This window comes from Fukomys damarensis, unplaced genomic scaffold, assembly GCF_012274545.1.
Source record: "Fukomys damarensis isolate Sample0158 unplaced genomic scaffold, DMR_v1.0_HiC HiC_scaffold_18, whole genome shotgun sequence".
NCBI lineage: Eukaryota > Metazoa > Chordata > Mammalia > Rodentia > Bathyergidae > Fukomys > Fukomys damarensis.
In genome coordinates, this window is record NW_022900930.1 from 2,984,604 (window position 1) to 2,998,258 (window position 13,655).

Below are 13,655 nucleotides of genomic sequence, written 5' to 3' on the forward strand. Positions count from 1 at the left end.
CTCCCAGAGTACTCAGCCAGTGAGGGACTGGAGGAAGGGCCTGAGGCTGGTGGATAAAACGCCTGCTGTAACTGTTCTAGGTGTGCCTGCTCAGTGGACACGCAGCCTTGCAAGACGCCTACAAACCTCACTTTTGCTGCTCTTCCTGCCTCAGAGTCCTTTCCTTGAGTCTGGGTGAGTGAATGCATTTCTCACATTTGTGTTTGGTTATCTTACTTTAATTTATATTCACTTATTCAACAAAATATCAATGAATAACTAAATATAGTACCTGTGTTCTGGGCCATTTTGAAAGATGCAAAGTCAATATAATTTGTCTTTAGTTTATAAAGACTTTAGGAATTTCTAACAGCTAAACATCTTAAAAACTAGAGATTTCTGTGTTAAGAAAGCAGCTGTTCAAAGGAAGATAAAACTTTTTATAAAACAAAAATTTAAATCTTACCTGAATATCTGAAGAATAGGAACTGAGAGATCCTTGATTATACAAATAAACCATAAAATTCTCTCCTAAAAAATATCTAAATGTAAAAAAGAGTGAGACATTCTAAAGTTATTCTTTTCTAGACATGCAAAGTAGTATCCATAAGCTGATGCCCTCAGGCCAAATCTGATCCACTCTCTGTTTCCACAAATAACGTGTTTTTGGAAAGTAGACACACCGGTTTACTTTTGTATTGTCTGTGGCTGTATTCATGATACAAAAGCAGACAAAAGTAGTTTGGCAGAGATCATATGACCCTGAATGACTACAACATTTTTCTCACTGAACCTTTAGAGAAAAAGTGTGTCAGTCTTTGGTAAGTTTTTTCTTCTGATATATACTTACATTGTACTCAAAGTAATACATATTACTCAAAACAAATTTCCCACTTTAATGAATTAAGACAATAAGAGACTGCATGCGAGAAGATGAAAAACTGCCTTTTAAAATTTACAAAGATACAAAGTGGGGATAGGATTATGAGAGTTTTCTGTTCTTTCTGGGTTTCGCTATGTAAATATAATTTCATTTGTAAGGAAGTGGAAGTGGATTGTGTAAAATTTTACATTTAGCACAGAGGCTAAACTTTCAAGACTAAGATAAGCCTTTTCTGGTTGTCGTTTCCTGTATTTATCATGATATTTTAATCATCTTCCTAATACCATGTCCACTGCTCAGCCTAGCTTTTGTCTGGAAGCCTCCACTAAACCTGGACTCACAAAGTTTACCAATGATCTCCTAGCTCTCGCGTCCAAAAGGCATTCTGAGGTCGAGCAAAACCCCTGAAAGCACTTCACACTTTACTGCACTGCCCCTGCACAGCAGCTCTTTTCGGCTTTAACCACTGAACATTTTACGCTGAGCATCACCCAGGCAGCACCTTCGTTTAGGTACTTACTATCCTGAGTATCCAGGGTGGGTGTCATTTTAACCGGTCAATTCTTGTTTTGAACAAATTTGATAACACTGTCATTTTTATATTCCCTCTTATATTAATGTATAGAAATTCATAAAAATGCAATTTTTGGTCATCCTATATTTGAACATTTGGACCAGTAAGTGGTTGTTACGGCTGTGTCTAGAAGTCCCCCACAGCCTCATGTACTCATAGGTGGGGCTTTCTCAGAGGGGGCTGAATCTAGAGTGTGTGATTTTGATACATTGTGCGGTGCTAGGATGAAGAGTGCTAGGATTAAGGGTGGGTGATTACAAAATCGGTCCACTGATTGGTTTGGCACCACTCTAATCCCAACAGCCTGGATCAGTACAAGGGACAGAAAGAGCCTTGTCTTGTCTCTTGCTTGCTTTGCCACCTTCTGCCAACCGTAGACTGTCTCTCCTTTGCAAAGCCCCTCTGCCATGCTGCTCTGTCTTGGAGCCAGCCTATTATGGGCTGAAACCTCCGCAAACTGTGAGCTAAATAAACTTTCCCCCCTTTAACTTCAGGTGTTGGGCATTTTGTATCAGCAACAAGAGAAAAGACAGTGGTTAAATTTATGGCATCTTTTATGTCTCTTGGCATAATTATACATGCCCCTTCATCTACATTTTTGCTTTGTCCCTTACAGGTACCCATGGAATTCAATTCTACTTTGTTTTTAGTTTTCATCTTTAAATTTCACTCTGACCTCTGCAGGTATATATGTTCACTTTTGTGATTGTATTTAATATAAATGTGTGTGTGTGTGTGTGTGTGTGTGTGTGTGTGTGAGAGAGAGAGAGAGAGAGAGAGTGGGAGAGAGCCCTTTGTTTACTAGAGCTTTGTAGTATATTTTGAAGTTTAGTAGTGTGAAGTCTCCAGTAGTCTCATTTTGCTCAAGACTGCTTTTGTTATCTGTATTCTTCTGTAGTGCCACATAAATATTAAGATTTTTTATTTCTGTGAAAAATGTCATTGGAATTTTTGCTGTTGTACATAGCATTGCTTTGATTTTCTTTTAGATAGTTCCTTATCACTATACAAATAGGTACTAATTTTTCTTACTTTGTTTACTATAAATTATTGAATTTATTTATGTGTTTTAACAGTTTTTTGGTGAACTCCTTAGGGTTCTCTATATATTAAGGTTATAGAGTTTGCAAACCAGGACAATTTAACTTCTTCCTTTCCAATCTGAATTTTTAAAAATATTTTGCCTAATTGCTCTATCTAGGATAGCCAATACTATCTTGAAGAGACATTGTACATGTAGGTTTCTTATCTTGTTCCTAATCTTTGGGGATCTTGAGGGAAAGTCTAACTTTTCACCATTGATTGTGCCTTTAGCTGCAGTTTTTGTCATATATGGTCTTTATTGGATTGAGATACTTCCATACTTTATTTATTAAGAGTTTTTAATCATAAAGGATTTAAAACCCACAGCTCCCTTCTATGTTCTAAACCAAAGTAATTTTCAATTATTTCCCCTGGGATGTTCCACACCCAATTCACACACAGGGCCTCCAACAATAAGCTCATGTTTTCCCTATTCTAGGCTGTTCTATTTCCTCATTTCTGTCTTGTCCTTATTCTCTGACTATAGATGTCTTCTTGTCCTGCCAACTAAATATCAGAGAGATCAGAGTCTCTCGGGGTTGAGTCCCCATTTTTTCAGTACCCAATCTTCATTCACGAAAGACTATGTGACAAATAAGGACCAAAAATTTAAGTCACATGAGAGCATCAGCTCATCCAAAACACAAAAATTTTAGTAGCAATCATATTTAGATCTCCACATTCCATTTTTATTAAAAGAAAGCAATTTAACAGACAAAATGAAATCCAAACTAAAGAATAAACATTTACCTTGGCTTTAGGTGCACAGTATATGGTTTCTCGTCTATTGGAAGAATATAGGATATCTGGTCCTAGAGAATCAAGAACAGCTAAGAGTGAAGGCAAATTTAATATAAGAAACAAAATAACAATTGCATATCAATTAATACCTGCAAACAATGCTAAAAATGTCTGTATTAAATGTCTCAGATTACATGTAGTTTAAAATATGCAATGAAATGTCAAGAACTTTTGCATTTATTATGTAATCCATGCTTATACTTTCCACAAAAAAAATATGCTAACCTGGGGATTTACATAGGATTAGAGATCGACAGCTAATGAACTGTTAACTCTTGTGGAAGGAGAGACTTGTGCTATGCTTTATTGTCAACTCACACGTCATAGTTGGGAAAATAAAGTACTCTACATCAATAAAGCCTCCTCTGCCAAGCACAAAATTATTTAACCCTTTTTAAAAATGTGTCCTCATTGGTACTGCCTATTTCCCATCTTCTAAAACTGAAGATTCTTGAACAAATTTGATATTGTCTTTGAATCCACCACTATTACTTTCAAGTTAAAACTCTGGTAGTAATAGGGTAGGATATCTGTGGGTCAGTGAACCTGAGAGACAAGCGTTTATCCAGCAAAAAAGAACCTGTGGAAAGCAAGAGTTAGACTATCTGTGGAAAGAAAAAAATAGTTAAAGCACATAAAATTTTAAAAAGACAAATAGCAAGCTACAGATAAAGCTAAATGCTGTTGGATCTATAAAAATAAGAAACAAGGGCCGGGGATTTAGCTCAGCAGTTTGGTGGCCTGCCTTGCAAGCGCAAGGACCCAAGTTCAATCTCTGGTACCCCCCCAAAAAATTAAAAAAATAAAAATAAAAATAAGAAACAAGGGCCGGGGATTTAGCTCAGCAGTTTGGTGGCCTGCCTTGCAAGCGCAAGGACCCAAGTTCAATCTCTGGTACCCCCCCAAAAAATTAAAAAAATAAAAATAAAAATAAGAAACAACTATTCAAACTAAAGGATAAAATAGGCTCAAACATCAGCAGATAGTGAAAAATCAAACCAAGTTTATATCATCAGTGCTAAATAGATATTATATAGAGATTTTATGTCTATGATTTCCCTAAATCTCATTACCTCAGCCTAATCATAAGAAAATACCAGGCAAAGCCAAAGTGAAGAGATTTCTAAAAATATACCTGACCAAAGTCCTTCAAAACAGTTGAGATCATAAAAAAACAAGGAAAGACAAAGAAACAGAACAAAGAGATTGGGAGACATGCAAAGTGATATCCTAGATTGGATCTTGGAACAGAAAAAGAATTATCAGGGAAAAACTGGTTAAGTCCAAATAAAGGACTTTATTAAATTGTACCAATATCAATTTCTTAGTTTTAACAAACATAGTCTACCTGTATAGTTATAAAAGTTTTAACACCCAGAGGAAACGGAGTGAATTGCATTTGGAAATTTATCTGTAAATCTAAACTTCTTCCAAACATTTAAAAATTTATTTTTAAAACCAGAGAAATAAATTAAGGAAAAAGAAAACAAAATCATATGGTAGATGAAAGGTGGAAATACCAAAGAGAAAGTCCCAACACGGAAGGAGCAGAGGAACCTGGCTCTCAAAGTCACAATGCTGTGACAGCGACTTGGACAGCTTGATCTGAATGTAATGAACATGACGGTTGCAGCATCTTTGTTTCTATTTAAACTGAATTTGATGTGTAAATATTTACCACAGGTTCATGGATGAATATTTTTTCAAGGCGAAAACTTAGCAATTGTTACGTGTGCCAGTAATCGCTTCCTTGAACTGTACTTCTATCATGGGATTTAGTCTTGAAATACCTTTCTTTGCAGACCATACAGACAAATTTGATGACATTCTTAAAAGAAGCGGAAGGCCTGATTAAGCAGAGGTCAAAGGCAACGTACTAAGTAATATTAATGTGCTGTTGCCGTTGTCATCATCACACTGGTGAATGAACCCAGGGTCCTTGCCCTGAACTCCAGTCCTTTATTTAATTGAAGGCGGGGTGGGTCTCATGAAGTCATTACATTACCCACGTGCCAAGAGTGGAAGCGTAGGCTAACCGTGTAGTCTTCCTGTCTCAGCCTCCAAGAGTGCTGGGATCACAGACATGCATGACCAGGTTTGGCTGTGTCTAAATTTTTAAACACCAGGTAATCTATCTACTTTAGATGATTAAGAAAAACCATATGTACTCTTTCTTGTATAGAATCATTGATTTCAAAGAAGTGGAGAGCAGAATGGTAGTCAGGAGTAGTAAGAGAGGGAGGGACAGTGCTGACAGGGCAGTGTTAAGTAAAGAATGCAAAATTACAATCACATTTAAGCCCTAAGGTTCTGCAGCAGAGTTAGATGTCTATAGTTTAAAATAATATTTACAGTCTGCCAAGATATGTATATAAACATCAGAAAAAACTTGTATAAACATTTTAATGCTAAATTTATTGAGACGTGAGATTCATACAAGTTTCCTTTAGCCTCAACAAGTACAAGAGGTATTAAAGTGTGCGTACATTTCCTGAAGTGTGCATACGTTTTGGGGGCAGACTGTGTTTAATAAAGAACGAGGACTGCTCTGCCCTGCAGCTCAATGGCAGGAGCTGCGTTCATCCCGGGTGGCAGTCTTGCCCCTAAGGTACTGAACCTACCAAAGCCAAGTTGGCAGCCCCACATTAAGAAATAAAGGAGAAAGCAGCTCTGTTAGGAGAAGCAGCCCTGTGGATCTCTGAATTGTTTTCCAGGTTGGTATTCTTTAAGGAAGGATAACATAACACATGTTCAAAAATCACAGGGCTCTGCCCTCTGCTGTATGGAATCCCGCGATTCCAACAGGTGAGCATCCTTCTGTCCCACTTTCCGTGTCCCCTTTAGTCCCGCGTGGCAGTGCCTCTCCCATTACACCCCCCTCCATTCTTGCTTCACTTTAGATGACTAAGTTATGGACGATCTCTTGATAGAGTTACTGAGTGCCGCTCCTCTTCTCTTTTCTCAAAAATACGCTTTCTCGCCTTTTGAAACATGGATAGGCTCTGAATTTTCCAACTTTCCAAGAATTCATTCATTTTTTTGCTTAATATTTCCTTCAATTTATCTTTCTCCTGTCATATAAGCACAGCATTGTGGAAAAATATAGGCCACATCTTCAATACTTTGCTTAGAAATCTCTGCCAAATACCTAAGGCTATCCCTCACAATTTCTGTCTTCCACAAAACAACTACAATCCAATTCAGCCAATTTCTTTGCCACTTCGTAAAGAGACTTTCTTCCCATTTAAAAAATATTTCACACTTGCAGCTGTGAAGTCACTAGATACGCCTCTACCAGGACGCTGTCATGATGGAAAGTCCGTTCTCTGAAACTACAGGAGCTCTCTCTGTAAGGCTTCTCTTCTCTCTCTGAATGCTCAGCACAGTGGTGCTTAACATCTGGACTCCCTCAAGACAATCTAGAATTCTTTCCTAAGACGAATCTCAAAACATTATCAGTCTCTATCTCCACAATCTATAGTAACTACCACATTTTTAGGTATTTGTTATAACTGCCTTCCACTTTAGAGTCCAAAATCTGTACTAGATTTTTCAGGCTGCCATCTAAAATACCACTGACTAGGTGGGTTACATAATTCTCCAGAGTTCTGTAGGCTGGGTCAAAATCAAGTTGCCAGCAGAACTGGTTCCTAGTGGGCCTCTCTTCCCAGCTTACAGACAGCAGCATTCGTGCTATATTCTCACATGACTTTTTTCTTGTGTGCACGCACCAAAACCAAAACCAAGATCCATAAAAGACATAACAAAATGTCATCAAAACTGAAAATGTGTTTCAAATACTTTGAGAAAATGAAAAGGCCAACGGCTAGAGATGAAAGGAAAGATGAAGTACAAATGGACTTAAAGGAACTTTTTGGAGTGAAGAAAGTATTTTACAACTGGATCATACTAGTGTTTGCACAACTCTTATGTGCTAGTCATTGAACTGTGCATTTATGAAAGATGAGTTCTGTAGTACACAATTATACCTCCATAAAACTGTTAAAATGAATGCGTTATCAATAGATTGGCTTCTTATAAGCCAGGCTCACTCATGCACATGGTAACACCAAAGAAACATCTGCAAAAGAAATCAGCAAGTAAACTATTTATCTTCCTAAAATAGGAAAATACGAGGTTTCTTCTTGTCTGAAATCTGATAGGCACAGGAATGAAGAAAGAGAAAGTAGGTTTTAGAAGATATTCTTAGTCATTTTAGAGAGCAGTATTCTTCTCATCTGGTTCCCCTTAATATCAGGTAAGACAGCTAATTCTTCTACATTATTCCCTATAGTGAACTCTTTAAACTATTTTACCATGAAGAAATGACAAATATGAAAGAAAGCAGATCAGATCATTCTAATTTATATATTTGTTCTTACCACTGAAACTTTAAATTACTTATCAGTAATAATACTATATATTTACATGCTTATTGTAATGAGATTGATATACTTTATAGGTATGTAACAAAAATAAGAAATTTTATATAATAATTTAGGTTATAAAAAATTTCTAAAGTATCTTACTTCTGAATTATCACTTGTATTTCCTTGGAGTTTCTCTGGGAGTATGATTTGTAGAAATGAATTTTGAGAACCTATGTAATTTTTTAAAAAACAGTTAGCAATCATGCCTTAAATTTGACAAAATCTCTGTTCAATTAATTTTGCAAGATTTACTTATAGAAACATGGACACCTCACTACCATGCACTTCTATAAAACCCTTTATTGCTCAATTTCCCAGCACAGGTACTGAAGGTGAAATATTATGGGGATTACTGTGGCTCTAAGCAAAAATGACATACAAAGTAATGCATTGTTACCTATTCCAAACAAAATAAAACCTTGAAGGAATTTAATTTGAAAAACAGAAAAGATATTTACAAAACATAAAAAAAAAAAGAAAAGAAAAATTCCAGGAGTAGGTATTCAACTTCCACAAAATTTGCTATTCTTGAAGAAAACAGAACAAATAGACAAAAATTAACTGACCAAAGCCATTATTCAAGACAACCTTCCTATAATGAAAGATTGAAATAATACATTAGAAAAGATGGGGTATGTCAGAAACAACTGATAATAATTAAATAAAACAGAAAAACCCTACTGAGTTATTGAAGGAATATGAAAAATAAAAAAAAATCATGAGGAGTGATAAGCAGGCCAGTTTGAGTATTTCATGTTAAAAGTCTGAAGAACAACTATAAAATCTGTAGGAAAAGAAATTGAAAACTTAAGCTCACGTGCCCAGGAACCTGCCTCTTCCAGCCAGATCCCATTTTCCGACATACTCAGCTTCTGAGTTCACCAGTAAATAATTCCATTGATGAGCACAGAGCCCCCAATGATCCACAAGCCCCACCTGTAGCTCATGATCCTTGCTGGGACATTCTCAATCTAAAACATAATATTCCAACTTTGTCCTGCAAGACTCACGCACATCTCATTATGCAAATGAATTTAGTCCATCTCTAAGAGTCCCTAAACTATTAACAGTTTCAATAGGGCTGGAAAGTTCAGATCCAAAGTTTCCCTGAGATTTAAGGCAGACTCTTAGCTGTGAGCCCCTGTAAAAATGAAAAGGAAGTTAAACATTTCCAACATTCAATAGGAAAGGGTAAACATCCCCATTACCAAAAGCAGCAGTAGAATAGAATGGACAGGGACCAAATCAATACTGAAACCAAGAAGGGCAAACATCAAATCCTGTAGCTGTATATCCAGCACTGTTGATGTCACTCTCACGGTTTCATGCACTGCCCTGTCAGGGGCATACTGCCTGGCCTTCCAGATGCTCTTCTGAAACCTCGGTGAAAGCCTCTTTGACTCCACAACTCTTCAATTGTGGATACCTCTAAAACCAGCACGTGGATGACGCCATGGTCTGTTGCCGGCTCAAGCAGTAATCAGGCCCTATTGGTCACATGGCTGCAGAGGCATCTGAATGTGATTTGACTGTGAGCCAAATCCCAGAGCCAACTGTCTAGCAGGCCTTTCTTAAGCAGGGTACCCTGGGGGCTCTTTTCTCAAAGCAAAGTCTGACTTTTGTACCCATTAGCCTGAACATGGTGGGGTTTTGCTTATTGCTGAGATGCCCTCAAGGGGTCTTTCCCATTGTTCTAATTCAAAGTGTATGGCTTATTTTTAATGTTAATCTTTTCAGCACCCTCTCTCTCCAAGGCACAAACTTTGTAAGCAATTTCCTTATGACCAACATGAAATTTTTTCAAATGGGCTTTTTGATTCTGTTTACCCTCAGCTCCCAGGTAGCCCTGCCCAGGAATGGGGGACATAGACTTCCTGTTGATGGACTTGCTGATGAGCTTTGGTTTGCAGGTGCCGCTTGAGTGAGGTGATGGTTCCCCGTCATCCTTCAGTGCCTCACTGCTGGCACTACCAGGTACTACTCCCACGGGCTGAGATATGACAACTCCATGGTCCTCTACTTTGTCATCAAAGCTTCCCATGAAAGCCCTCTGGATAATGTCTTCTAGGCCAAGATTACTGGCAGGATCAGCAAAGGAATGGCTTCTAAAGCTAACTGCACCTGATGTAGTAGCTGCTGGCAGATTGAAGATCTCAGTTCCTGGCTGAGCAGCTGCCATATCAGAGTCACCTCTGCCAGAGGAGTTCAACTTATGAAAAAATCTCCTGCCTCTTTGGTTTAACTGTGGGTGACGTATTTTCAAGCTTGATGAAGAATGAAGGCAAATCCATCAGAGAAAATGGATATAGAAAATGTGGTATTTACACACAATGGATTATATACTACTAGAGAAAGATAAACTTGAGCCATTTGTAGGAAAATGGATGCACTTTGAGACTATAATATTAAATGAAATAAATCACACACACATGAGCCTAAATATCACATGGTTTCCTTTTTACGAGAAACATAAAACATAAATAAAGAACTAGAAAATAGAAGTAGGGAGATAGATCTTTTGCAAATGGGAAGGGAACCAAGAGATGGAGGGAGGGAGAGAGGAGGAAAAGGGAAGGCAAGGGATGAAAAGGAATACATGTGTGTAATGTGCCAAGACCCCGTGAGAAAGGTGATCACATTTTCCTACGGGTACGCACTAATACAAAATAAACACGGAGAACATTAAAGGCAATAAAGATAATAAACTCAAACTCTATACGTGGACTGACACAGGCAAGAGGAATTTACAACTTTGGATAGCCTGACCATTCGCTGGAGAAGTAGGCACCCTTACTCCCATTTGGAGGAATCTGCTTTCCACTGCATAAAAGTTTTCACTGATTTCGTCTCAATCAACAGATTTATAAAGGGAAACCCATCCCTCAAGCCCTTCCTATTTCCAGGCTCTGGGTAAAAGTTAAATTTTATAAGAAAATTCATGCGTGCAAGTATCACAAGATTTAGCAGGATTTCTTGACAGAATACATGGGAGAGAATCTCAAGGATTGTGTATCTCAGACCAGCAGATAGGAACGAATTTACCAATACGGGGTCACCCACTGGCATTTCGGATTTAAGGTACGAGCGTCCTCACCGAAGAAGGGGTCCTACCATTTGCTCCGTTAGCGAAGGGTGGATTCCACGCGGATCTTCAATTGATAAAGATGGAATGCAGAAATCCTCCAACAAACTACAGGAATAAGGAATCTGAAGCCATTATGACATAGAAATGTAAGGGTACACAGTGTGTTTGTACACAAATACAACTGTACACGGTTAGCGATGACCAGAAACCTCAGAAGGCTCCGAAGGTATTTTTGTTGGGACACAATTAAGAAACACATCTGTGAGCCCTTCCGCCGCCGGCACTGCACCACCAGAACCATCCCACTGCCCCACAAACACCAGCGCTGCACCACTGGATCCGCAGAAGTGCAGGGACGTAGGGGGTGGCTAAGCTCCAGAACGTGGAGGAGAAGAGAAGAACTGAGAGGAGGCCTCTGTGAGTCTCCTCGATGAAAATTAAAGCCACTGGGAAAGTGAAAAACAAATCTCCGCAATAAAGGCACACCACACCGCCATAGTTGGAAAGTCGGAGGGACCAGCACTCCACTGTCACAAAAAGATGGATTAGACAAAAAATCAACACTGAAGTCCTGGAACAGAAACAAGCTTTTGAACAACTGGACTTAATAAATGTCTAAAAAGGGTTCCACCCCACAAGATGAGAATATACATTCTTTTCAGCTGCACAGGGTCATTCTTCAAAATACACCACATGCAAGCTCATAGGAATATTTCAGTAAATGCAAACAAACTGAAGTTATCTATGTATAATACCAGACCATAGTGCAATTAAATTGGCGATCATTAGTGTAAGAAACCACAAGAACCCCAGAAACACATGAAAATTGAATAACACTCTCCTGAACAAACAATGGGTCACAGAGGAAATTAAAGAAGAAATTAGAGAGTTTCTACAATTAAATGATAATGCCAAAACAACATTCAGGAATCTGTGGGACACAATGAAAGCAGTTCTATGAGGGAATTTCAGGACAGTGAATGCCCATGCTAGGAAAACAGAGTGAGCGCAAATAAACAACTGAACCTCAATCTCTTAAAAAAAGAAGAGCAAGACAAACTCAAAGCTCATAAATGGGAGGAAATTACAAGGATCAGAGCAGAAATTAATGCAATGGAGACTAAGAGAATGATACAAAAAAAAATCAATGAATCAAAGAGTTGGTTTTTTGAAAGAATAAGTAAAATTGATAAACCCTTAGCCAACCATATAAAAAAAAAAAGAAAGGCTCAAATCTATGCAATTAGGAATGAAGTCATAAGAGATGTAGGAATGAAAATGGTGAACTCACAACAAATCCAGCAGAAACCCAGAGGATCATCAATAACTATTTCAAAAATCTGTACTCTAATAAAATGCGACATTATAAATGGTGAACTAAATCAGAAAATGCAGAAACCATAGGAAAATGTTGGTAAACTTCGTATGAAAAACAATATACCACAAATAAAATTATCAGATAAACAAATTTCAAAACAACCTCTGTAAGCCATAAAGCATGATATTTAGTATCCATAAACACACAAACATGGATGAAATGCACCTAACATGCACTCATCACTCATAGAGTTCATTACTGGAAAAAGAACAGGTATTCCTCATATATTCTTGTATTTGTACATGTTTATAACTAAATGTATAGGAAAAAGTCCAGAAAAACATTGCTAAATCGATAAACATAGGATTTATCTTGAAAAGTGCACTAAAATGAACGAGGGCAGATACCTGAATATGTCATTTCATAATTTAGCAGGTATCATAGTTTTTACTATAAATTTAAACAGAGCTTCAAAATCACTTTCTTTCATTGTTTGTTTTGTTTATGAGACAGGGTCTCACTGTGTAGTTGAGACTGACCTGGAACTCACTATGTTGCCCAGGCTGGTCTCGAACTCACAGCGATCCTCCTGCCTCAGCCTCTCAAGTGCTGGGATTACTGGCGTGCGCCACCACGCCCAGCTCAAATCACTTTCAATATAACATCCTCTCATTACTACTCCTGATAACATTCCACGTTTGCTACATCCTGCCTTTCATTTTCCTCTGTTTGATCTGAAAACTACAGGGAAGCAAGGGCAATATTTCTTTGATCTGAGACCAACTTGCTCTATGCATAAAGTGCATAATCAGGACGGTTATGAATACACATGAACATATATAAGGTAAGTAATTATTTGTTAAAGCTGTCAGGCTGTAAATTATATACGTAACTAGAAATAGAAGGCATTCAGACTGCCCTTTTTGGAAGTTATTATTCAGAAGAGAAACCAAAACTGATTTTCAAATGAAAATCCCGGCCCCGAAATGCTAAGCGAGTATCATACAACTGCGGGGCAGCTGCCACTCTGGGAATGGGTGTCACCTTCGGCAATTTCTGCCTCTCTTACACCACTGCCTCCAGCCTGTGGCAGCCGCTAAATTTCCTCTCTATGCATTTACCTATGTTTAGTATTTCATGAAAGTGCGTCCTATAAAATGAAGACGTTTTGCGCTCAGCGTTTCATTTACATAATGCTTTCGGAGTTCACAACTTAATTATTTTTTATGGCTCAGTAATACTTTATCGCATCTATACACTTTTTTTTTAATCCACCGCCACTGATGAACATTTGGATTTTTTCCAACTGAGGACGACTGCAAGCAACGCTGCTGTGAATATTGGCGCCGAGATCTGCGCAGAGGCGCTTCCCGCTCCGCACCGCACACCCGCAATGGTCAAGGACCCAGGCCGACCGGTCTCTTCCGGTCTCTTCCGGTCTCTTCCGGTCTCTTCCGCCCGACCGCGAAGGCAACGCGGCTCGGCCTCCCGGGCGCCCCCAC

General features: G+C 38.3%; 1 protein-coding gene across 1 annotated transcript in view; it reads right to left on the minus strand.

Annotated features, from left to right (window-relative positions):
• LOC104857336 (disintegrin and metalloproteinase domain-containing protein 32) overlaps positions 1-13,655 on the minus strand; it is a 96,575-nt gene that overhangs the window by 80,493 nt on the left and 2,427 nt on the right. The window contains exons 2-5 of the mRNA XM_010617166.2: positions 13,275-13,326; positions 7,850-7,920; positions 3,270-3,331; positions 446-521 (exon numbers count right to left, since the gene is read on the minus strand). Coding sequence (XP_010615468.1) covers positions 446-521; positions 3,270-3,331; positions 7,850-7,920; positions 13,275-13,326 — 261 coding nt within the window. The remainder of the gene's footprint in view (positions 1-445; positions 522-3,269; positions 3,332-7,849; positions 7,921-13,274; positions 13,327-13,655) is intronic.